The sequence below is a fragment of the Melopsittacus undulatus genome, chromosome 2, assembly GCF_012275295.1.
Source record: "Melopsittacus undulatus isolate bMelUnd1 chromosome 2, bMelUnd1.mat.Z, whole genome shotgun sequence".
Lineage (NCBI taxonomy): Eukaryota > Metazoa > Chordata > Aves > Psittaciformes > Psittaculidae > Melopsittacus > Melopsittacus undulatus.
Window position 1 is genome coordinate 50,679,155 of NC_047528.1, and position 23,407 is coordinate 50,702,561.

A 23,407-nucleotide genomic window follows, 5' to 3' on the forward strand; every position below is an offset into this window, starting at 1 on the left:
CTTTTTCAACATTTACTTCATTATGAGAAAAGTTACACTGTAACTTTTATTATTCAAATCAACCTTGAAAAATATTCATCAACATATTCCTAGAATTGAATTTTCCTCCCAAACTTTACATTAAAACTCAGATCTTTAAAATGTTTGTCACCAGAAAAAAAAAATCTGAAACATGACATTTAAGGTCTTCCAACCCACAAGGAAGTGTTGAAAATTTTTCTCCATAAATATCCTTCATATCACAGGAACTATCACTGGAATGTTAACTGTGTTACAGTATTTCAAGTTGGTTAACAATTACTTAAGAAAGGGAAACTAACATGTAAAAGACAGCAATACAGGTAAAAAAAACAAACAAAACCAACATCTAAAACAGAGCAGTTTAAGAAAAGGCTTCTGGAAATATCAGTGAGAACACCTGCTATGTCCTGATACTTTTTTTCCCTGTGTCTCTTAAAAAAGGGCATTTAAAGTTATGGAGTAGGTAACAGTTTAATCAGTCAGAAGGGAGTACCACAACAACAGAAGAAATAACTGAACCATATGGGTGCTATATCTAGCTTTTGTTGACTGATTTATACTCTCCAGAAAAATATAGCATTCTTCCCCCGATTGAAATCAAAATGCAACTCTTTAAAGTGACAAAAATAATATATTACAGTGTAAAAACAGATTAGTACAGATCAGTGATTCCAGAACTAGAAGAATTTTCACTGAATGTACCAAAAGCTGTAACCACAAATTATTATTAAGGTTGACTGGACTTCAGTTACACTAATTTACAGCATTATAAATATTCCTCACCCTGCAAAAGTCTTTAAAATCAATACCTATTGATTTTAAACAATCAACACCTATTGCACCAGAAGTTGAAATTAACAGATTCAATTTATAAAGTGCTGCAACTCTTCCAAATTTGTGCCATACTGTAGTTCTGTATTCATCTTGGTTCCTGTATCTTGAATACATTAAGAGTTCAGTGAGGCCACTTGATTGCAGGTTTTGAAGGAAAGGCTGAATGAGGTAGAATAAACTCCTTCAGGTTCTCTGCTACCCTAGGGACCACTGAGCTGTGCAAATTGCTCTGCCACAGGAAAGGGCTCCAAAGCTTTCTCTGAGTTCTTCCAGTTGTGAAAGTTTTCTTTGTACCATTCAACTAGTATGAAGAAAATGATAATGAGTCAAGTTGAGCAGCAATAACAGGGAAATTAAAATATTCCACACATATCATAGGAGTACCAACATGCTAATAGTTCATTATGCAAACATTTAACCTACAATAAAGAAATCTAGTGTAGGTTTTGTGAAGTCTTCATGCAAGACTTAATCTATCATTAAAAAGTAATTCTAGTAGCTCATACTTTATTGTGATTAACCTTTTTTATTTTTAACCAGGTAAATTCCCTACTTAAAGAACAGCCCATTTATGGAAAATTAAAATGCTAAATCCATTCTCTTTAGCTTCTCATTAACAAACATATAAGCCCATTTTCCACCCTCTCCCTCCTCCCATCAATTCTAAATCAGTTAGTGTAAAAGCCATCAGTCCTACTTGTTTTCTTTATTCCTTCTTTCCAAGGCACTTTAGGTCTCCAACCTAAGCTGTGCATTTTTTCTGAATTCATGGGGTACCTCAGGTCGTTGGTAGGTCTGACAAAGTATAAAATGCAGATGGAAAACAATTTGATTCGATTACTTCATTAATTAGAGATGCAGTACCTCACACTGTCTTCAACATTACGTATGCTTCAATTCTGAAAGTTCCCATCAACATGAACAGATTATATTGCCTTCAAAAACTATGTGGCACTGAGTACAGCTTCTACACCACAATTCAGTTCATACAATTAATTTCTTGGAATTGAGTACTACAAATATGAATTATTATCGCATTGGTAGAGAAATAAATGCAAAACTTAAATTACTGCCAATGCAATTGTGAAAATCAGTGCCTTTGCAATGCTTTAGACAGTCACTACCCAAGCCAGTATTTTCTATTATCTGCATTCACATTTTTCATCCTGAAAGCTCAAAATTTTTCACATACCACAGATTTGAAATACATAGACTTCCAAAGCACTGCCATTACAGTGTTTTGGTAGCTATGCAAACTTAGTAATACTTAATATGTAGAATCCCAGGCTGCAAGATTCAACACAGAAAGAGATTTCATACATTTAAGCATGACACAAATTTTCCCTTTCAGATTCTGGCAGTTAGGCAGTCTCATCTAGTAGTCCTGCACTAGCACACTGAATCTCCATGTGCAGAGAAACCAGATACCTCTTAAAACATGCTGATCTCAAGCAGAAGCAGAAGTAATTTTTCCATGGCAAATAACCCCCATGACCCTTAAATTGCTCATTCTAGAATTAAATAATTGCTAATTAGGTATCTTAAGAATTTTTTGTGTGACCTCAACATTCTTTGAAAGATGTATACCTATGGGGTTAGTTTTCTCAATCCCATTTATGTTTAAGTATCAGTGGACAGGACCTAGTACACATGAAGAAACACCTTAATCTGAATTATGTTGAGATCTACTGAACACCCAAATCATGTAAGCCACAGACAATTTGTTCAAAGTCCTGCAATACACTCAGATAGGATTCTGAAAAACACTTCCTTTTAAAAACAAAAATTAGTATATTTAAAGACACTTCAGTTTGATAACAACTGACACACCTTTGGGTAACAATCCAAATGTAAACAGAAAGTGAGAATTCTAAAGGACATAACACTTAACTGCTATCAGCAGGTGTGTAATTTCTAATCACTAGTGAGAGTGCAATATCTAAGGTAAGCAGAGACTTACTGTTGCAGGAAAAAAATGGAGATAAAAGAACAGAGCCAAACCAAGCCTGAAATTCAGGACAAAAACACAGAGCAAAAGCATACTTCTAAAAGCTATCAATTTCTGACACCACCCTAAGTTTGGTACCTCAGAATTTTACATCTACTTTTGAGACAGCAGTTTCAGCTTGGGCTGGGAAGCTAAAACTAACTACACTCCATAGGTGCATACTTCTGCCTGTAGAGAGTAGGTCTTAGCTATAAAGCACATTTAAGTCTGAACTGGTTACCTTGTTACTAGTTCTAGTAACTACTAGTTACTGGTTATTATTGTCAAAATACTAATGTTACATGAGAGATGATGGAATTCACAACACTCAAGTGACGTTGAAGATAAAGTACTGAATAAATTATCTAAACTATTCTTAATATTTAGCTACTGTGTAAAACCAACCCTTTTCCTGAAGCACACTTCAGTAGTGAGAAGTCCGAGTAAAGTTAAGATGGATTAGCAATACACGCTCTCCTATATATGTCTCCAGATATCTACTCTGACCTAAATATCTAAATAATAAATGGAAATACTGTTTTTCTATACTATATAGTTTTTCTATACTTTTTCTAAACTGCTCTCACTCCACAAAATAACTATTTAGCAAGAGTCCCAGAATTCCTCAGGATAGAGCTGTTCTGCATGTCCTTCACAATTCCCTTACCTGTCTTTGACATAATCCATCCAGTGCTCCATTTCAGATTCTGAACTGGTCTTCTTTATCTGTCAAGAAGAGAAACAAAAGTCACCCCCATACATTCTGTACTACCTTAACAGAAATTTTAAAATAGATTTTTAGCAAGATTTAAGTCTGTTTAAAAAGAATTCACACATACAAGACGGAAATGGCCTTTGTCTAAACAGTTTTTAAACTACTGAATTATTAAAACCATCCAGAACAATTTCAGTGCTGCTTCTTCATCTGAGCACTGCCCAACCATTCATCAAATCATTAGATTTTAACAGTGCCACATTCTCTAATCAAAACTAAAGCAGCTAGCATGAAAAACCCCTAACAATTGGTATTTAACCATTAATGTCCCAGATGAGATAACTGATGCAGTAGTGCAACACATGATAGCTTGCACTGACAACTTACATAGTACAGCTGCCACAGAAAGGGCAGCACATTGTTCTGTGACAATTACCTTCTAAGACCCACCACAAACCTAATTTCTCTCAGAGCTACAAAAGATTTATAGTAGAATTGTTTATATGTGCAATGACTGGTAAAGGAAAGCATCATAACTGCTTACTCACTAAATGGATTAACTCCTTAGCAAGCTGGGCAATGGACATCTCAAAGTTCGTTCCAATGTTATAAATTTCACCTGGCTTCCCCTCCTTCAGGACAGTGAGGAACGCTTCTACCACATCAGCTGCATAAAGGAAATTCCTTCTTTGAAGTCCAGAACCATGAATGCAGCTTAAAACCAAGAAGAGACAAAAAAATTTTGTTAAACCTTAAAGAGAAGTATTCAATTTATTAGTGTGCATTTTAAGCAGTTCTGTCCTTAGCTGTTACCTGAAGGTATTTTAAGTAGCTGACATGCAAGGAACCCTTTAGTTTAAGGAAATGGTATTATCAAAATAAGCAATTCATAATTTAGTTCTGAAATATAAGTATGTGGTATAGTTGGTAAGGACAAATGCCACAAACAAAAAAGCAAATTACATACCATTTTCTGTTCTGCTGCAACAGAGATATAAACTTTGGAATAACCTAAGGAATTGAACAGGAGAAGATTGAAAAAAAAAAATCACTACGTTAGAAGCTGTTACTCTACAAAGAACATTGTGCTTCACTGGTAAGTATCATGAAGTATCTTAACAAGACCTTTTAAATACATTTAAGTTTGCTTAAGTCTAAACAAAAAGTGCATGAAGCCTAGGAACTGTAATAATTTTTTTGGGGGGGGGGGAGGTGTTAACAGTATGTGCCTGTTGTAAAGCATATCTTTCCGGTCAACCATGACAGATCAGTTGTTACAAACTTAACATTTTTATGAATTACTTTTCACACACAGAACTGCACTAGAGTTTCATTAGGGGTAACTATTGGGAACTTTAGAACATGACTTAAACATTCAGTGAATTGCACTAAATCTATAGTCAGTTAGTCATTCAAATAGTTAAATTTGGAAGCGAATTTCAAGATAAGTAAACAGAGATCAAGCAATACCCACTAGGTGAGCATAAAAATTCACAGTATTATGTTCAGCTACAAGTTAAGATCCATTCAGAACAGTTGATCCTGCTATTAAGTTGTTAAACTGAAGCCATGAGAAAGCTATTCCAATTATTTTGTTAACTTACTTCCCTAAACACAGGAGCTGACATACTCAATAAAACTAAAGATCCATCCAGCCTAGAAACTTCTTAGCAGTAACTAGAAGTGGATATTTGAGGAAGAAATTATATAGGCCAGAAGCAATGATGCATCCCCTGAATGTACTTCCAACATCATGCAACCTGTAAACAAACATTGCCCAAGCCACACATCAGTGAAAAACATTCTTAAAACCATTGCTTACCTACCTGCAATAAGTAACAGAGGGGAAAATAAATACGCAAACACAAAAAAAAAGGCAAACACCCAACCCAACACACAAAAAGGATTCCAAAACTTAAGAAATACCTCACTAGAACTGCAAAATACAGCTACATTTCACACAAGCTCTGAACTCCTAAGAGTATGCAGGATTATCATTTTGTCAGTGTATTTCCATTCACTAGCATAGCAGTATTGCTTACAAAGGCAACTCCCTCTCCCTAATAACCATTTTAAATAGTTACACTGCAAGGTACATGCAAAGAACAAGTCACTTTGCAAAGCTGCTCACCTCACAGCTGATTGCCATAGCTTTATCTTACCAATTTTCTCAATAGGCTGGAACATCCCTATGTCAGGCATACTGCTCTCAATTTGTTCTGAAGCAATTACACAGGAGTTAATTGTAATTTGTAGGGGAACCCTGACAGACATAGGGCAGTTAAATATCCTTTGAAAAATAAAAGTTACAAAACAAAGTCACTGTAGTAAAACTCACGTCAATAACTAGAATCTCTGATGCTTTACTGACAAGCAAAGCAACGTGTATTCATTATGTTGATAGTTAAGACACATCAGAAATTAACTATCAGAAATACATAATCACAGCTAAGTGTGGACATACCTACTTGCAAGACAATGTTTTTTCCAAAAATCAATCCATTCTCATAAGAAAAAAGTAGCAACACTGTAACCCTGAATTACAGAATACTGAAGCTCAGAGAAAAGCATAGATGTAACTTACTTTTTCTGGGTACTGATGTGGTCCGTAGACATTACTGCTCCGTGTGATAACAACTGGGAACTGAAAAGCATGAAACACGCATATGATTACATAAGAAAATATACACTACTAAAAACCTGTAGCCTTCTGGCTGATCAGTAATAAACTGATACATCCACAGTGCTTCTGCAATGCCTTACAAACACTAATGAATTAAGCTATCCACCAAATAGGCAAGGGCCTCCAGCCTTCTCAGTTAGTTAGAACCATTGCAGGTGAAAAATATTTGCAATCTCAGTCCTGCTACAGATATACATAGTCCACTGGAGACTGGCTTACTGCTACTCATTCCAATAAAATGTTTCAGTCATTAACATCTTATTCAAGTAAACTATGTCAAAAAGCTTTGCAGAAAGGCATATCAAGAACAGAAGACTAAAGTATTAAAAATGTTAAATATTTTTGCTTAAATGAATTTGAATAATAGGGGTGTTTTGTTCCTTTCTCTCCCCCCCCTTTTCTTTTTGCTTTCACTATGAGACCAATCTTAAAACAACTTGAATATTACATATTCTACTTTTCTCTAAATTTTTCTTCAATCTTAACACTGTTTCTTCAATTGCTAATGTTCTCTTAGTTTACAATTTTATCCAGAAAAATTCTGAGACATTAGAGTTCAGATTTGCAAAAAATATAAAAATATTTTACCTCTCCCCACCGTCTCGCAATGTATCTCCACCAGTAAGTGGTAGCCATCCCCTCACACACCCAAACAAGAATAATAACCAAACAGGAAGAATAACAATCAGGAAAGACATGGCAATTAAGGACAGGTTTCAAAGTTTTTTAAGGTTACATCAACTTACTTGGTACCTTTCCCAGTAAGACTGAACAAAACATTCTGCAGCTGCTTTAGAGGAGGCATAGGGATTTGTTGGACGTTTTGGTGAGGATTCATCAAATTCCTAAAACGAGAAAGGAAAATTAGCATTACATAATTTCTTTCACCCAGATAAAACGTTGCAAAAGCTACAGCTGCAATGGAAATAAAAAACCCAAATTAACCAAGAACACCAGTCTGAGAAAGTCACCCTTCCACCTACAGCAGAGGACCAATTACAAAAGATAGTCTACTTATCAAATACAGGAGGTGGCCAGCATACTAGCAGTAATGTTCTTATAGCAGAGTACCTCATAGTAGCAGGTCCTCCAATCTTTATCTTGTAAAATAATCACTGTTGACACAGGTAGGTTGAATCCTTTTCAGGCTCATATTGATTTAGAGTGCAGTTGTACGAGCACTACCTAACAGACCTTTCAGTCCTAAATAAGAGAGGCCCATTCTCCCTTTTCTATAAACTTCATTTCTATAAGAAAAACAGAACTGCAATCCAAAGCCCTCCAAAGCAAGGTATTAACAATTCGGACCTATTCCAGCACAGGTAGCTTCACAGCTATCCTGCCACTTCTATCTACTTCTCATTCGGGTTAGGGGTGAAAGGAGGGAGAGGGACAAAGAAACAAACTAAACCCAGATACAATTATGAACCAAAGGAAGGATGGATGCTACACTGTCCAAAGCTCAATTCATAACAATTGCCTTAACATTAAGCCTCATTTGGGAGGCAAAGGTCAGACAAGAACAGTGAACTGACCCTGATATATTTGACCTCCCTCACCCCCTAAAAAAAACTCTTCAAGAACTTCTACAATGAACTACAAAGAGAACAAAACCCAGAATAAATGGAAGCATTTTTTTCAAGGCCCAGGGGTACAAAAAAGTTCACCTGAAGTACTCCGCCAAACCACTGGTTTGCATGCAGGAAAACAACAGCCATGGGTATCCTAAGTGTCTATAGACTGAAGCTGTGTTGTAGGAATTGATAAAGACATTTCAACAGTAAGGAAGTGCACAGAGCTTTTCTGAAATACATTAATATTTTCACAGACTACAGCACAAGACTCCTTGGCTGTTACTTATGCCTTTAGAAAGACAACTACGCATAATTGTCTTTACTGAGCTAAACTGTATTTGCTGAATTAACATCAGGCATGACTGTCAAGTACCAAAAAGATGTTGCTCTATGGACAAGAAATATCTGCATATCTCTTCCAGTAATCCAGGAACCATTTCCTGTTCAAATTGTCAGCACCTACAGTTCTGTTAGCATTTTGGCTAGCACACAAAACCAGTTCCCTACCTGATCAGTTCACAGTCAAGGCAGAGCAGGAAAAAAATAAATTTAAAAGAAAAACCAAAACCAAAATATACTGTGCACATTGCTTGAAGTCTCATGACTTCAAGGCAAAATTTGAGCAATACATAGTATTGCATAGCATCTCTGAGGAGTATTCACATGTCATTAATGACCCCAAACTCACTGCTTTAGGTAATACACATTCAATATAGAACATGCTACAAAAGAATTAAGGACAGCTTTGATACTTGGCTTTCTAGAAACAACCAATGCTTGTTTACAAGTTCCAGTGTTACCAGGAATAGCTCAGAAGACATGCATTGACAGAGGCCAAGGAAAGTTAAGACAACTTTGTTTTCACTACTGAAAGCAAGTAAAGCTACAAAAACCCTCACACACTTCCAAACTCACCTCATCAGTGCTACCTCCATATACTTCATCTGTACTAACATAGACAAACTTCTCCACATTTGCTTCATGTGCAGCAGCAATCAGAACATTAGTGCCATACACATTCACATAGGCGAATTCCAGGGCATGCCAAAACGAAAGATCTACATTAAAAATATCAGACAATTCTGATTAAATTTAAGCAAGATATGGCTTCCTACTGATATCAGAGGTTACAATGTAGACTGGGATTTTACCACTAGTGCTTTCTTTGATTGTCAAATAGTAAGGTCATTATTAAAGATAATCTCTACACTTAAAGACAAAATCCTTGCTCAACAAGAGGCTGGAACTGGGAGCAATAGCTTGTTGACTGTGGACAGTTCCATTTGAAATAGCATTATCTAACTTCTAGTGGCAAAATAACTACTTCCCCTCAGCACTAGGAAGGGCCGAGCTCAAAAAGAAAAGTATCATTCAAAGACTTCAGCAAGATGCAGTAATAGGTATATATACCAGTATATATATATAATTTATATATAATATATAATAATTTATTTTATATATATATACACACACAATAAGTATATATACCTATTACTGGTAATTACCTAACAACTGTTTTAATTCTTAGAATTATCCCACTGACCTAATGACTTTGTGCATATCAATCTGACAATTTCCAGATGCATTTTCCTGGAGAATTTTTCAAGTATTCCTGCTTGTGGTGAAAGGTATTTTAAGTGCAATTCATGCTCTCCTTTTTAAAATCCAGGCAGGACTCGGAAGGGAGCTATGCCTAATCCTTCATCTTCTGCTATGTTTTTTCCTGCAAGGTTGGAGCCAATCAAGTAAAAACTCAAGAATGCATACAAACTCTTTTCCGATTATCTTTATGGTTACATTGTCAGTTACGTGTATGTTTAGATGGAATTTAAAAATGTAATGCAAAAAAAAGTATACCACCATTTATGCACAGTGAAATTAGACAACAGTCAGATGAAGCACTTTTAAATCAAGGCTGTAAGTCCCTTTAAGTTAAAAAGGCCACCAGACACTGAATCATGTAGTTTGTCTCTACAAACTGAATCCTTGTTTTCTGTAAGGGAAAAGACACCAGTATGCATTTCAAACAAACATACTCATGCAAAATAATACCAAAAAATGCAACAATGCTCACCTACATGTGTTTGGGCTGCAAAATGAAGGACTATATCTATTTTCTCAGTTTTGAAGAGCTGTTTTATAAAATCAGGTTCACAAATATCTCCCTAAACAGGAAAAAAAAAGAAAAAGTTACTTTTGATAGAAAATAGTAAGCTCTCATTTTTATGAAGCATCACATAACAAACCATTACAAAGAAAGCACAGCTCACTACCAACTGAGTTTTGGGCAAATTGTCTCATGTCTTGGATAAATGCCACATATTTTGAGCAACAGCCTCAATTAAACTTATTTCAGGACTTTTATTACTATTAAATATTAGAAACAGCATTGCCTCCAAAACATACACAACGGAAGTACAGTGTTTAGTTTGAATGCTGAGATGGGAATAACAAGCTCCCTCACCAAGCAGGAGTCTGGTTAACGGACAGTGACATCTAGTGGCATTATGAAAGGTGAACTGGATTTCCACTTTAGTCAAAATACATGGCTGGATGCCTTGAAAAGGATTTTGCGTTTTGGTTTTTGTTCTGGTAATTAATTTTTTTTTTAACAGATATAGCTAGAAAAGAGGCATCAATACACAAGCCATTCTTTAGTTTGACACAGAAAAAACAGCAGCTCTTAAAAGGTAAACACAAGCTAGGAAAGTTTTTTGCATTTATCTGTTGACTCAACTTGTTTAAACAAGAGAGTACCTGAAAACAGATATCTTGGGGACAAAGACTTGTATTTTCAATAACAAGGCAATTAAGAGTTCAAATGCAGATGTTTTAAGAAGCCCTCCAGCAACAAATCTGAACAACAGCCTCAGATGTCAGACATGGGAGGAAGATGAACTGATTTTCCCATTTCTCATCCCTGAATAGATCTGAAACATTGCAATAAATACATTTCAGGCTCATATATTGACTTTTTTTTTAAATGAAATTCAAACTCCATACATCTGTGCTAAGCAACCACAGAAACTGTGATAAAACTGAATCTTACATACAGTCCCTTAAGCAAGTTTTGTAAGCTTTTACATCTCTATCTTCCAAAACAGGCCTCTATTCTACAGCACCACTACAGTATTTATCCTTCCTGCTCTCTTCTAAAGCCAGCAGCAGTGTTACAGTTCTAACTGTAGGGCTTGCCCATCAGAGATTATTTTTCCAGAACATTTTTTCCTATCAGTGTTAACTCTTTGGCTGCATGGCTGCATCACAGCTGCATATTAAGATCTGACCAACCTTTGTTAAAAAAGAAGACAGTTTACACACTATTATAATTATACTGATGTAATTTTTGTGATAATATATTCCTACCCAAGTTCAGAAGGAGTATAGCTACATCATTCCTTGTTGCTATTCCTCATTTCACAAAGGGATCTATTTATAGGGTGCCTTCTAGAAGTCCAGGCTATCCCCAGAAATTAAATGTTAGTATATGACCAGGTAAAACAGGGCCTTCCTAAAGCATTCATACATTTGATATCACATACTGGAAACCACCAAAAAAGTTAGGAAAAAATAATCAGAAAGCCAGTTTGGGCATGCTGAAACTACATCTGCTTAGCAGACATCCCCTTTCTTCTCATGAAACTTTTATCACAACAGCTTAGAGATAAATAAAGAGGTGCTTTACAAACATGGAAACAGCCATGGGCATCACCAAATAGGTGAGGACAAATTCAACTCCACCCCCTGCCTGAATCCAAGAGCTATCTTTAACTTACATTTACTACCTCCAACAAAGTTGCCACAAAGTTGCTATTTCAGAAAATTAAATTACATACATTTTTCCCATATTCTGCAACCGCAGGCAGCCCAGCTAGGTAGAGAGATCAGCACTAGCACTGACTTTCATAGAAGGGAAGAACTTCAGCATACAAACCCACCCAGCAGAACACTTGTCTGAACAATAAATCAAATCATACCCCATGTCTGAAGATAAAACTGTGGATTTTAATTTCATTTAATTGACAAAACTTTTAAAAGAGAAAGCATACCTTGAATGGTTTCATGAGACCCTTTTCCAAACCAACTATGAACTACACAGCATCTACAGCAGCAAAAGTAATTAACCTGACATCTAATACTAGCAGAACAAGGAAAAGTGCATTGCACATGATAGAATATGACAAGTAGCAGTGCCCAAAGGTGCAAAATCTAAGAGCATCAGAGAGGCATGGAAGAGATTAATACGAGTCCATCTTGTCCATATCACCTATCAAAAGTAAAACAATCATCCCTAGAACCACTCATATTCATCACCATGCTTTAACAAATTCTGTACCTTTATTTCACAATAAAATATATAAATTTCCAAAAGACTATTTCATGTAAGAGACAGAATTAGTAGAAGTAATTTCAACTTGACCATAAATAGAAACAGTGGCTTTTAGTCTGGGGAGACCTGGAGACATTACCTTGATACAAAAGCATGAAAACCAGTATAAAGTTAAATTTCCTGGAAAGGAAACCTTTATTACCTGGATAAACTTGTAGTTCTCCTTCCCAGAGATAGTTTCAAGGTTCTTCAAGCTTGCACAGTAGTTGAGCTAAAGAGAAACACACACACAATCTCACAAAGCAAGCTTCATGAAAATAAGCTAACACAAATCCCACCTAACCACTAGTAAGTTTGAGAACAAAATTTACAATAGAAAAGGCTATTTTGCAAACAGACATGACAAAGTTTTAAAAACACAAAATGCTGAAATATATCTTAACTGAAAAAAAAATTAAACTGAAGTCTAGAAATCAAAAAAAGCCTCTTGTTTTTTTAACTAGTTCTTTGTGATGGGCACATGAACAGTAGCTGATTTTTTTAATAGGAACAAATAGACAGCCAAACAAAAATAATAAAGAATTATAACCCTCATAAATTTCAACATGCTATAGATTGCATTAAAAGTAATTTAGAACACTTTTCGATATCAAGACAGAAAACAAGCTATTACCTTATCTAGATTTATAATCAGATAGTTTGGATAGTTTTTCACAAGAGAGACGACTACATGCGAAGCACTGTGGAATAGAAGAAAAACATTTTACAATTACATAGACAGCATTAAGGGAAGACACATGATGAACTGTAAGTTTAACAACACCAAAGAGCTTTGGGTTTAGAGTGGGCTGTACTCAACACAAGCAACAGAAATTCACAAACATATTTCAAGATATGTCAACATTTTATTGAGAATGCCCATAACCGCATGCTGTTGAACTAAAAAAAAAAAGCTTAAAGTCCATGCCATAACAAAACAGCAATGCTCACAGCACCCACTCCCCCACCCTCACACATAAAAATCCTACCAAAACCAATTCCAACCAGGCTGTTCCATGCTACATTCAATTGCCAGACTAAAATACATTTACACCATTAATTTTATAAATTAGAGAGAACAGCCAAGTCTCCTAACCCACAATATTGACTCTCAACACTCAACCCTCTGTCACAACTTCTAAGTGTAGGAAGCAACGATTTCCTGGCTGCAAGGTGGCATTTTTCTTTCGTACAGTCGTGTACATAAGAAGCTCATCCTGCGCGTTCAGGTTTAGCAAGGCTTATCCACATCATCTCCAGCTTCTCAAGCTGGGGGTGTACACAGAGATCTAGTCCTCTCACAGTATCGGACTCTGAGCACGATGATGGGCTCAAGCTTAATACAGATTTTAATTTTCTTTTCCTCCAGCAGAATCCACAGCACTAGAGAGTGGAGGCTGAACACAGGAGCTGACTGAAAGTCCTGCCACCCGCTACCCCACCACGGCTGGGACCGAGCATAGACTCCCACCGCCAGCGGGCGTAGAACATCCCCAAACAACTGATGCACGACACAGCCGAGACAGCCTCTAAGGCAAAGCCAGCAGCGCAGAAACCGATGCGCTCCCCACAGTCCGAGCCTGAGCGAACGCGGCCCGAGCCAGCGACGCCGCGGAACCGGCCTGGGACAGGCCATGGGGAGGCAGCATCACGGAACCCCTCCCACCCCGGCCTGGTCCCATGCAAACCACGAGAAGGAGAGCCAGCAATCTCCACCCGAGGGGAAACTCAGGGCACCGCGGCTGCCACTCACATGAAACCCGCGCCACCCGTCACCAGCAACCGCTTCTCGAAGACAGACGGCTCCGACATGGTCCGAGCTTTACGGCAACAGTCCTCATCCCCCCACACACACCGCCTTGCGTCACGGTCTTTCGACTGCGCGTGCGCTAAGAGGACCGAAGCAGCCGCTGCCCCGCAGGTCTCACAGGTAGTGCTGCAGCTGTAGCAAGAGCCTCCATGTAAAAACGCCTTCCTCTCTTTCCGCGCCTCAAGCAGAAGAACTCGCCGTCTCTGAACCGAGCGGCAGGGGCACGAAAAGCCCAAGGCTTTACTTCCGCTTTTAATAGCATTTTACGACGCTGGGTCTTAACTTACGGCCGAAGCCAGCAACGGACACGTGGTAGTCGGGGAGGAGCCTAGGGTGGGCGGCTCCCCACTAACGGGTCCCTCGCGCACGGCTCCCATTGGCTCTCGTTCGGCTGTCCCGCGGGAGGGGGGGCTGTCACGTGACGCGGGTTGGGGACGTTCAGCGGTGGCGGGTCCTGAGGATGCGGTGGCGGCTGCTGTGGCTCCTCTGCGCTGCCGCCCGCTGGTGGGGCGCCGGCGGCAAGACGCTGCGGGGCGGGTTCGCCAGCGCCGCCGCACGGCGGGACCCGTGGCGGCCGGTGGCGGGGTTCCAGTTCCACGGTGGGTGCGCCAGGGAAGAGCCGGGGGGGAGCTGTTGGTGGGAGCCGTTAGAGTGGGGTGCCTCAGGCGGGGTGTGCAACAGGTCTGATATGCGCCGCGGGCCGGCAGCGGCAGGGCAGCTGAGTCAAGAGCGGGATCCCGCGGTTCGAAGCAGCGGAAGAAGAGCTGGTAGGAACCCAGCAGCGCCGCTATTCACCAGGGAAGGGAAAAGTGCCCCTGTGGGCGCTGGGCGGCGCGCCGCCCTTCTTGTGCCGCGGCCTGACGTGGCGGGAGCAGCTGGAAGCGCTCGGGCGTTCCGACTTTGACATGCGTCTCTGATTCTTTCCCCCTGGAACTCCACCAGGCGAGAGCTGTGCTGGGCCCTGCACGTGGCTGTTTCACGTCACGGGGTGTTTCTAGTGTCACCGTACACCGGGACGTAAATTCTCGCCTGATCCCTTCCAGCTGGGTTTTCTTCCCTGTGTTATTAACTCCTCGTTGATAATAATTCTTGACTGTTAGTTCGGAGAGGCCTAGCAGTGGGCTAGAATCCTGTGAAAATAGCCTGATCACAAATACAGGTTGGAATTGACACTGTGCTGCACAGAAGTTTTACGTTGCAGAATAGATGCGAGTTTAGGGAGTGCCGTACATCAACGAGGCTGTACTGATCAGCATGCCTTTCCTACAGGGCGAAGTATTTCAGTAGCGTAGACTATTAGTTAGCTTCATGGCAAAGGAAGCTGATGAAGGGTCTGGAAAATAAGTCCTGTGAGGAACAGCTGAAGGAACTGGTGGTGTTTAGTCTGGAGAAGGCTCAGTGGGGACCTTACTGCTCTCTACAGCAACCTGAAAGGAGGTAATAGTGAGGTGGGGCTTGGTCTCCTTTCCTAAGTAATAAATAACAGAACAAGAGGTAACGGCCTCAACCTGTGGCAGGGGAGGTTTAGACTGGATATTAGGAACAGTTTCTTTGGAGAGAGGGTGGTCAGGTATTGGAACAGGCTGCCTGGGGCAGTGGTGGAATCACCATCCCTGAAAATGTTTTCAAAAACATGTAGATGAGGCCCTCAGTGACATGGTTTAGTGGTGGTCTTGGCAGTCCTGGGGTAATGGTTGGACTTGATCTTAAAGGTCTTTTCTAACCTAATTGATTCTGTGATTCTACAAAAAGTCTGTGGAATGCTTCAAAAGATAACCATGAAGATCATACTCAGGCTTTCTCCCAGGCTGGAGGAGTGCTATGAGAGGAAAACAAAAATGCTTGCAAGAAACAAAATCTAGTGGGATGAAGGAAAACGTGACATAAGCCCTAACAGTTGGAATGTGACCTTCCAGCACTGAATGAGAGATGATAGATAAGGTGGGAATAGCTTGGGTAGTGGTTTGAAAACAGTTAATTATCACTGTCCTAGAAGATAATTGTAGAAGTGCTCTAAATAGGTCTGAAGAAAAGAGCATTGCTTAAATCTGAGACAAGGATGTTAAGGTTCAAGATGAGTGGTTTAGGTGTTCAAATATAATTTATTCTACAGCTATATGTATTTAGGGTCTTAGTGAAGCCACATGGTCTTTTTTTAAGAGCCTTATGATAAGTTTTCAAAATCTTTTATTAGCAGCTTAGATAAACTGTAGTCCATGTAACATTTTACAGATCCCAGAAGATTACCTTTTTGAGATTTTATTTCAGGACTGCTATCTTGCAGCTGGTTCTGAACAAGCAGATATTCCTGGAAAAGCCTTATTTGAAGCTGGTAGTAGTCCATTGACTCACATCCTGCTGGTGCCTAAGTTAGGTGGGAGAGAAGATTGTTCTGATGGTATAAAAAACATACAAAGCTTGCTTAAATTTGAATAAGTTTGTGCTCTTGCAGTACTAATTATTTTTTTCTTCATTAAATCTTCTAATTTAGTATACTGTTACATTCATTAAAGAATTATATGGCAATATATAATGAAAGAATATATCAAAGTAAGTTTGAGGATCGTGGACAAGATACTTGTGTCAAATAAGCTAATTCTAAAATGGTTTAAGTAGTTCTCTAGGCCAATATGCAGCCTCTAGGTAGACTGACACATTAGAGAGCACTTTTGAAGTTTGATTTTCTTTGTATTGATTTGATGTCTGTCATCTACAATTAAGTATTTTAGCTCTAATCACTCCATTATATGAAAGCCAATTTACATAACTTCTTCTGGTATTAGATTCAAGAGCTATTTTATGATGCTCATAATTGTGCTACTAAGGTCATAAAACACTAGACTTTGAACCAGTTATTGAAACTGGTTGAGGGACTGTCTTTACTTAAACTTGGGAAAGTAAAATTTGCTGTGGAAGTAAATAAAATGTCTGAAATTCTGTATTAAAAAAGAGGGGGTAGGGAAGGCTGTAGTAGAGAAGACTAATGACATTTGAGTTAGGGCAAAGGTTTGTTTAAGTATCATCACAGGGAACTGTGTATGCAGTATTGTGTTAGAGATATACAGAAATTGTTTTCTGAAAGAGTTTGAAGAATTTTATGGGAAGTAGTGGTAAAAGTTTAGGAAATAAAGTGAAGCTATAGTGCTGCTACTGATAAAAAAACCTCTTTGCCACACTAGCTTTTTGTCTGTAACTGACATCAAAGCAGATTAGTTGATTTTATTTTTCAAAAATCAAGGTGACCATGCTGTTCTGTGTGTCAGAATCAAGAACGTAGCAGTAGCTGTGGCAAAAGCAGCTAGACTTCACCTGTTTCAAGCACAGGAATGGCAGAAGCTGCAGAATGGCATCGAAGATCAGAGCTGTACAGAGAAGTTCTCCAAAGCTCAGCTGACAAGTGAGTTGCTACTTTTTTCCCCTTACTAATTAAATTTTCTGTGTGTTTAGAACTCTGTGAAGTTACCCATGCATATTTACTTCAGTGAATTTGGACTTTGCATCAACTGAAGTAAAAGCATGACTTTGTCCTTCTGTAATTAAGAATTATTACAAGGAAGTAAAATTGCTTTGTTTGCATCACTCCAGAAGACTTCGTTTGCAAGTTATGATTTTACTGCTGCAAAATGAACAATCCTTGATTAGTAATGGTTTCAGTTCAAACAGCCAAACTTTATGAGCAGTTCTAGCCTCGTGCTCTCACTTGTATACAGCTCAGAAAGGGTACATGTTTGGCTGAAGTTTCATTCCTCATTCAGTACAGAGATTTTCTTTAACTATGCTTGGAATAAAAGTCTTTTTTTTTTTTTACCTCAAACTTTACCATAAAAAAGGTAATGTTGAGTATTGGAAAGAATTTTCAGAGAATACTATTGTAATATGAAACTGAAGAACTTGAGAATCTAAATGGTTGGGTCAGTCAAATGTACACTTTAAGCTGCAGCTACAAATGCACAGTTTGAGTTTTATTTCAGTGGAATGAAAAGAATTAGAGGCAGCCTGCTGCAGTTACCTCTAAACTGAAGTGAATGCTTGTAAGGTGGGAGTATGTAGCCCAAGTACATGGTAAAAAGGTGTAATTTTGTACCTGCAGAGATTTTCTTTTACAACCTTACAATCGTTACTTTTCCAGAAGTTCTTTTTTTTTTCTGTCTGCAATTTTATCTGCAAAAATTAATCTGGGTTTTGCTGCATTACTTTATATCTTGCCTATGTTATCATTTAATGTTCTTTCATCCTTTAATTTTATAATTTGGTATTCATCACTGAATCTCACATTCATATATTTTTAATATTTGAGGTGGGAATTATACCAGTGCAGAATAGGTAGGTTATCTTGTTACTCTGTTTATGAAGGAACATTTCTCATTTGTCAGGCGGGTCTTGTTCCCCAGTTCCATGGAAGTGGCATTTTTCAAAGATGAGAAAGCAAATATTAAATTGTATTTTCATGAAGGCACAAACCTGTCATACTTTGATGTACAAAACATGTTAGAAATTTTTTAATACAGTAGCAAAGATGAGCTAATCAGATAAAGCTTAACTTGAGTATCCATCTAAATGTAAAAGAACAGTAAAAAACTGAAGCATCCAATTATGTAACTGGAAGACAAACATACTGAAATATATTTTTTACCACTTACTGATCATAATGTTATGAAACCCACTTAAAGCATAAATTTTCCTCTAAGAAATTAAATTAACATTGGAAACTTCATTCAAATGTATCTTAAATGAATACAGCTTCTTTTAAAAATGTGTTTCCTCTGTTAGGCCAGAATCCCTAGAGTAACAAATTCACCTCCTGGAACACTGTCACAGTGAAATCTTACACAGATGTCACTTCTAATGATGTAGCTCCCTTACTATTGATCTGAGCTGAACCTGAAGTGCTGCTGAAATGAGTAGCAGTTGGTCCATCACTCCTGTCTGTCCCAGTGATGTATCACTGTTTTCTACTGTGTTTAAGAATGATGTGACCACAGGGTGAGTTGGATCTGTTTGTGGATCTTGGGCAAAATCAGTTGCGTTTTTATTTTATCTTCATTTCCTGTGCACTTGCTTGCAGATTTAATGGAGAACTGATAAAATACACTCTGTGTAGTCTTTAGGCTTGATGCAAATAACAGTGTGTCAGAACTCAGCTCAGAGTTGAGGTGGAGAGTAAAGCTAACCCTGTCAGCTACAGTTTGCCTTTCATTTGGATTAAGCATCATATGAAATCTAAAATGTGTTCTTAAAAACACTGGTTGTTTTGAAGGGAGCTGGTTCACCTTGCATAAACTGATTGATAAGATATGTAGCTCCAGAATGGAATGCACTCTTATCGTTACCTGAACAAGACAAATCACCTGTATTAGAACCCTCTTTTATGATTCCTGTGTCTGAATTTGTACTTCATGACAATTGCAACAAAGAAATGTATAACATACGTTTCTTACTGGATCATAATGTTGATGAGTTCGTGCCTGTAGATAACAGAATATAATGAAGTTGAAACAAGTTTATTTAAATTAAATAAATATTTTTGAAGATAGGCTTCAAGTTAGGAATTAGTTCTAAATTTTGCATACAAAACGCTTAGGGATAATGAGTTTGCTAAGGCTTGTTTTTTGAATATGTTTTTATTTGGAAAGGCCTTTGTGTAAAAAGCAGAAATAGCTTGTTTCGTAAATTTTAAATGAAAATTTTTCCTCAGCTTTGGCCGTTGTCATCTTCAAACTATTAAGCTTAAATAATTACAGTCCTATCATTATATTGTTGTTTCTTCTACAGAGATGGCTTTCATTTATGGTTGAACCGATCAGCACTCAAGTTCAGTAATCAGTGTAATAGTATTTGCAGTTCTTGCAGTTTCACCATGACATACATAGCTCCAGATTTCATTTGCAGCAAACATTTATTTTGGAGAGACTGTGCTTGCTTAATGGTTGCTTTTAGGAGAAACAGTGGTAAGATTGGTGAGCAGATGAAACTTCAGATTCTTACATAGTTGATTTTACATATAATCTGATTTGAAATAAGCAGTTTTATTAGACACTGGTCTCAGCCCTTAGCTGTCAATTGAAATTCAGTCTGTTATGATCTTGGGAAGATGCTGTAAAATATGCTAATTTGCATCTTTAATGCGTGCATGCTGTTCTTTACTGAGCTCACACATGGCTGTTCCTGTTTGATGCTCTAAATATCTTTGAAAACAGAACAGAATGAATTTCACAAAGGTATTTTTCATACTGCAGAAGTATCTGCAGAATAGCTAGTCCTGTTGGTACTGTACTAGGGGACGGGAATGTGCTAATGCATAGGAGACACAGTTTGCAGTTACTGGCTTGTGGCAGAAGGGAGCCCTGCCAGTGCACCTAGAAGCTGAGAGATGGAATGAAGCACATAACCTCACCAACTCTTGTCTCCACCCATTTGAAAGGAAAGATGAAGTTGGAAATCTGATCTCTGGTGTTATGGCTGGCTTTGAAAGCAAAGACTCTTTGGTACTGTTTGTTGTTTATAACCTGTATATCGTGATGTGCATTTAAATTTTATCTTTGTTCAAAGATGACTTTTCTAAACAAACAAACTAATCAAATATTTAATCCTACTTTTGTTTTTCTTCCAAAGTGACTGTGAACCACACAGAGCAAAATCTGACAGTGTCCCAGATTCCTTATCCGGAAACATGGTATGTGTTTTATGTAGACAAGTTTACCTGCGAGGAGAATTATTCTGAATCCGAGGATATTCAGTTTGAAATGGTCTTACTAAACCCAGATGCAGAAGGCAATCCATTAGATCACTTTAGCGCAGGGGAATCTGGTAAGATTTTTTTTCTTAAAATTAGATTTGTAAGTTAAGGATTTGATCACCCAAGCAAATCAGTACTTAACCGTGCTTGCAGAAGTACGGGGAATGGATGGTAAAATCTCTTATAATCTGCTTTCTCACGGAGAGTGAGCTTTGTTTTGTGGCATTACAAAAAACTCTTTAGACTGGCTTTCCAAAACTTGCCTAACTGGAAGTACAGATGCACAAGGAAAGTTAGTGTAAGCTATCTTTGTTGATAGGTATTTTCCCATGTTGAAATTGTAAATTTCCACTTGAATGTGAATTTAATCCTTAATTTTATTGGACTCATTAAATGCCTCAGCTGTGTAAAGTTTTATGCCGTACAACATGAATACATGCACAATAAAAATTTTGCCAGTTCAGTGTTTAGATCTTTTAAGTATCTTTGTCACAGGCTGCAGATTAAATATTTGTCAGTCCTGGTTTTATTTTATTTAAGAAATTCAATTATAAATCTTTATGCATGCAAGGAAAAACTTCTTAGAAGTGGCTCAAGACAGCAGTGAGAGAACTGCCTATGAAATTGTATGTTTCGGACAATCTGAAACAACCTAATGTCTGCTTCGCTACAGTGCGTAGTTGCACTGCTCTGGGAGGCCTCATCAACCTGTCACTACCCTAGGTCTGTTGTAAGGGAAGAGTCCCATAAGTTTAGTCTGCCTTCATATGCAGATTTAGCCTACATACCAAAAATGAGCATAATTGTTATGCTCAAAATCATCTGCCCTCTTATTCTTGGTCAAAGGCAGCTCCCTTTCTGGAGGGAAGAAAATATTCCCTGAAACATGTAGCAGAATCTGTAAGAAATTAGCACTGTTAATAATTCATTTTTCAAGCCTTATAAATTGGCTTACCTGTCTCTGTAATTTCTTAACTGTGCTTCTTAATCTACAGACTTAGTTGGCAGGTTTTATTTGGTGAATCCATATCAAGAAAACAAAAAACAGTGGTAGCATTCTTTTGCTAAATCAAAAGGCAGAGCAGCTATAAGACTTTATGTGACTACTAAAAGTGGTTTACAGACCTCCTAAAGAGGTATCTTAGCTCTGTATTAATTTTGTAGGGAGATTTTGAGCTCTTTGTAGCACAACTCTGAACAGTTTGCATGCTGAGAAAATGCATTAGATGCACATATTTAGATATAACAAGTAGGAAATGGGATGAGCTATACATGACATTTCTTCCACAGTTGCAGAGAAACACCTCTGTTTATTCAGAATTAAAACTGGCATCAGGGCCATAAATCCCGAGGTTATGTGCATATGTCTACTGCCAAAGAACTGGAGAGAATTTCATGTCTCCTTTGCTCTCTCTTTTCCTGTTTGTTTTGTTTGGGTTGTTGGGGTTTTTTTTGTTGGTTTTGGGGGTTTTGTGTGTGTGGTTTTGTTGTTGTTGTTGCTTTTGGGGTTTAGTTTGGTTTTGTTTTTCTTTAACGCATTTCTAGGACGTAATATTTGTCATTTTCCCAGAGAGGTGTGCCACTTAGAACATTAGGGTATCAGAGAGAAGATCCATCTTCATTTCCTGGTTATCTCATACAGGCAACTAAAAATGCATAGTTACAGATGGTTCTAGTTAAGTCATGTTTCACTGAAGATGTGTTGCTTGACACAGGAGATCTCAAAATTAAATGGACTATAAGGAAAGTATAGGAAAGTATTTGAGACTCTAACATAGTGAGGTGTTTGCCTTGAGAGAGAGGAAGGCTGGCAAGTAATCTTTTATCATGTAATCTTTTATCATTTTACATAGTAGCAGGTTTTTACATAAGACATGGTACCAGTGGAAGCTAGGGTTTCTAAGGGAAGTTGACAAGGTAGACAGATTAAGGTACATAAGTTTTATTTTCTCTGTGAACTCTAGGTTACTTGAAAGTCAGGAAACTTAAAGACAGGTTGAAAATTACCTTTCTGTGTTTTTCATAGTTGTATTTCAGTGCAGCTTTCTCTAAAATCCTTTTGGTCTCAAGCCAGTCATCCACAATCTGTCCTTTGTTGGAAGGAGCTTTCTATCGTAAATGTTTATTAAAAGCTGGTTCATTTTCCTAAAGAGTTTTCCATGTGTACCCATTCATCATAGTGAGAAATAACTTATCTACAGAATCCCTGCCAACTTCAGTGCGTGTTTTTTGAAGCAGAAAGATAAAAAGTAAAAGAAATAACAGATTTGATCTGAAATGCATATTTTTGTCATTCATAAATCATGCTTTTGGGTACGTATGCAAGAGAAGCAGAGTATTTTTTTTTTTTAGGAATTGTTATTACCTTATGCTTTTTCTTTCATTTCAATATAAGCATGTCAAAAATAATTCAGTTTAGCCATAGAAGTTATAGTACTAGCAACTGTTCAGGACTCATCTAGTTCTAATGTTTTTCAACTTAGATATTGAAACGTTTCTAATTGTTTGTGAAGCTGGTTGGAAGTTATTTGCAGTTATTTTCTTGCTGAAGGAAAAACACTGCTCAGAATCTGATTTTTGTGGGCACTGCTTGGTTTCAAGGAAGGTTGGAGAAGGAAAACAAATTTTCTGTGAGAAACATCTGTTTACCCATATTTGCCTGTAGCTCACTTGTTTTG

At 37.9% G+C, this 23,407-nt stretch overlaps 2 protein-coding genes across 5 annotated transcripts in view; one reads left to right on the forward strand and one right to left on the reverse strand.

Moving 5' to 3' along the window:
- TGDS (TDP-glucose 4,6-dehydratase) lies at nucleotides 1-14,236 on the reverse strand. The gene is made up of 12 exons (XM_005144758.3): nucleotides 13,937-14,236; nucleotides 12,818-12,884; nucleotides 12,347-12,415; nucleotides 9,889-9,979; nucleotides 8,730-8,872; nucleotides 6,987-7,085; nucleotides 6,142-6,201; nucleotides 4,525-4,568; nucleotides 4,106-4,271; nucleotides 3,510-3,568; nucleotides 1,553-1,650; nucleotides 1-1,156 (listed from the first exon to the last, which is right to left on the reverse strand). Exons 1-12 carry the CDS (start codon nucleotides 13,993-13,995, stop codon nucleotides 1,056-1,058), a joined length of 1,056 nt encoding a protein of 351 aa, XP_005144815.1. The 5' UTR covers nucleotides 13,996-14,236; the 3' UTR covers nucleotides 1-1,055.
- GPR180 (G protein-coupled receptor 180) overlaps nucleotides 14,084-23,407 on the forward strand; it is a 23,875-nt gene continuing 14,551 nt past the window's right edge. Inside the window, exons 1-3 of one of the 4 annotated variants that reach the window (XM_031045191.2) lie at nucleotides 14,084-14,113; nucleotides 17,232-17,390; nucleotides 20,606-20,800. In XM_031045191.2, the coding sequence (XP_030901051.2) occupies nucleotide 17,390; nucleotides 20,606-20,800 (196 nt within the window). In that variant the 5' untranslated portion in view covers nucleotides 14,084-14,113; nucleotides 17,232-17,389. Of the gene's footprint in view, nucleotides 14,114-14,441; nucleotides 14,593-17,231; nucleotides 17,391-20,605; nucleotides 20,801-23,407 lie in introns of those variants that run through there. The other 3 variants (XM_031045192.2, XM_005144757.3, XM_031045193.2) reach the window with 3 other exon arrangements.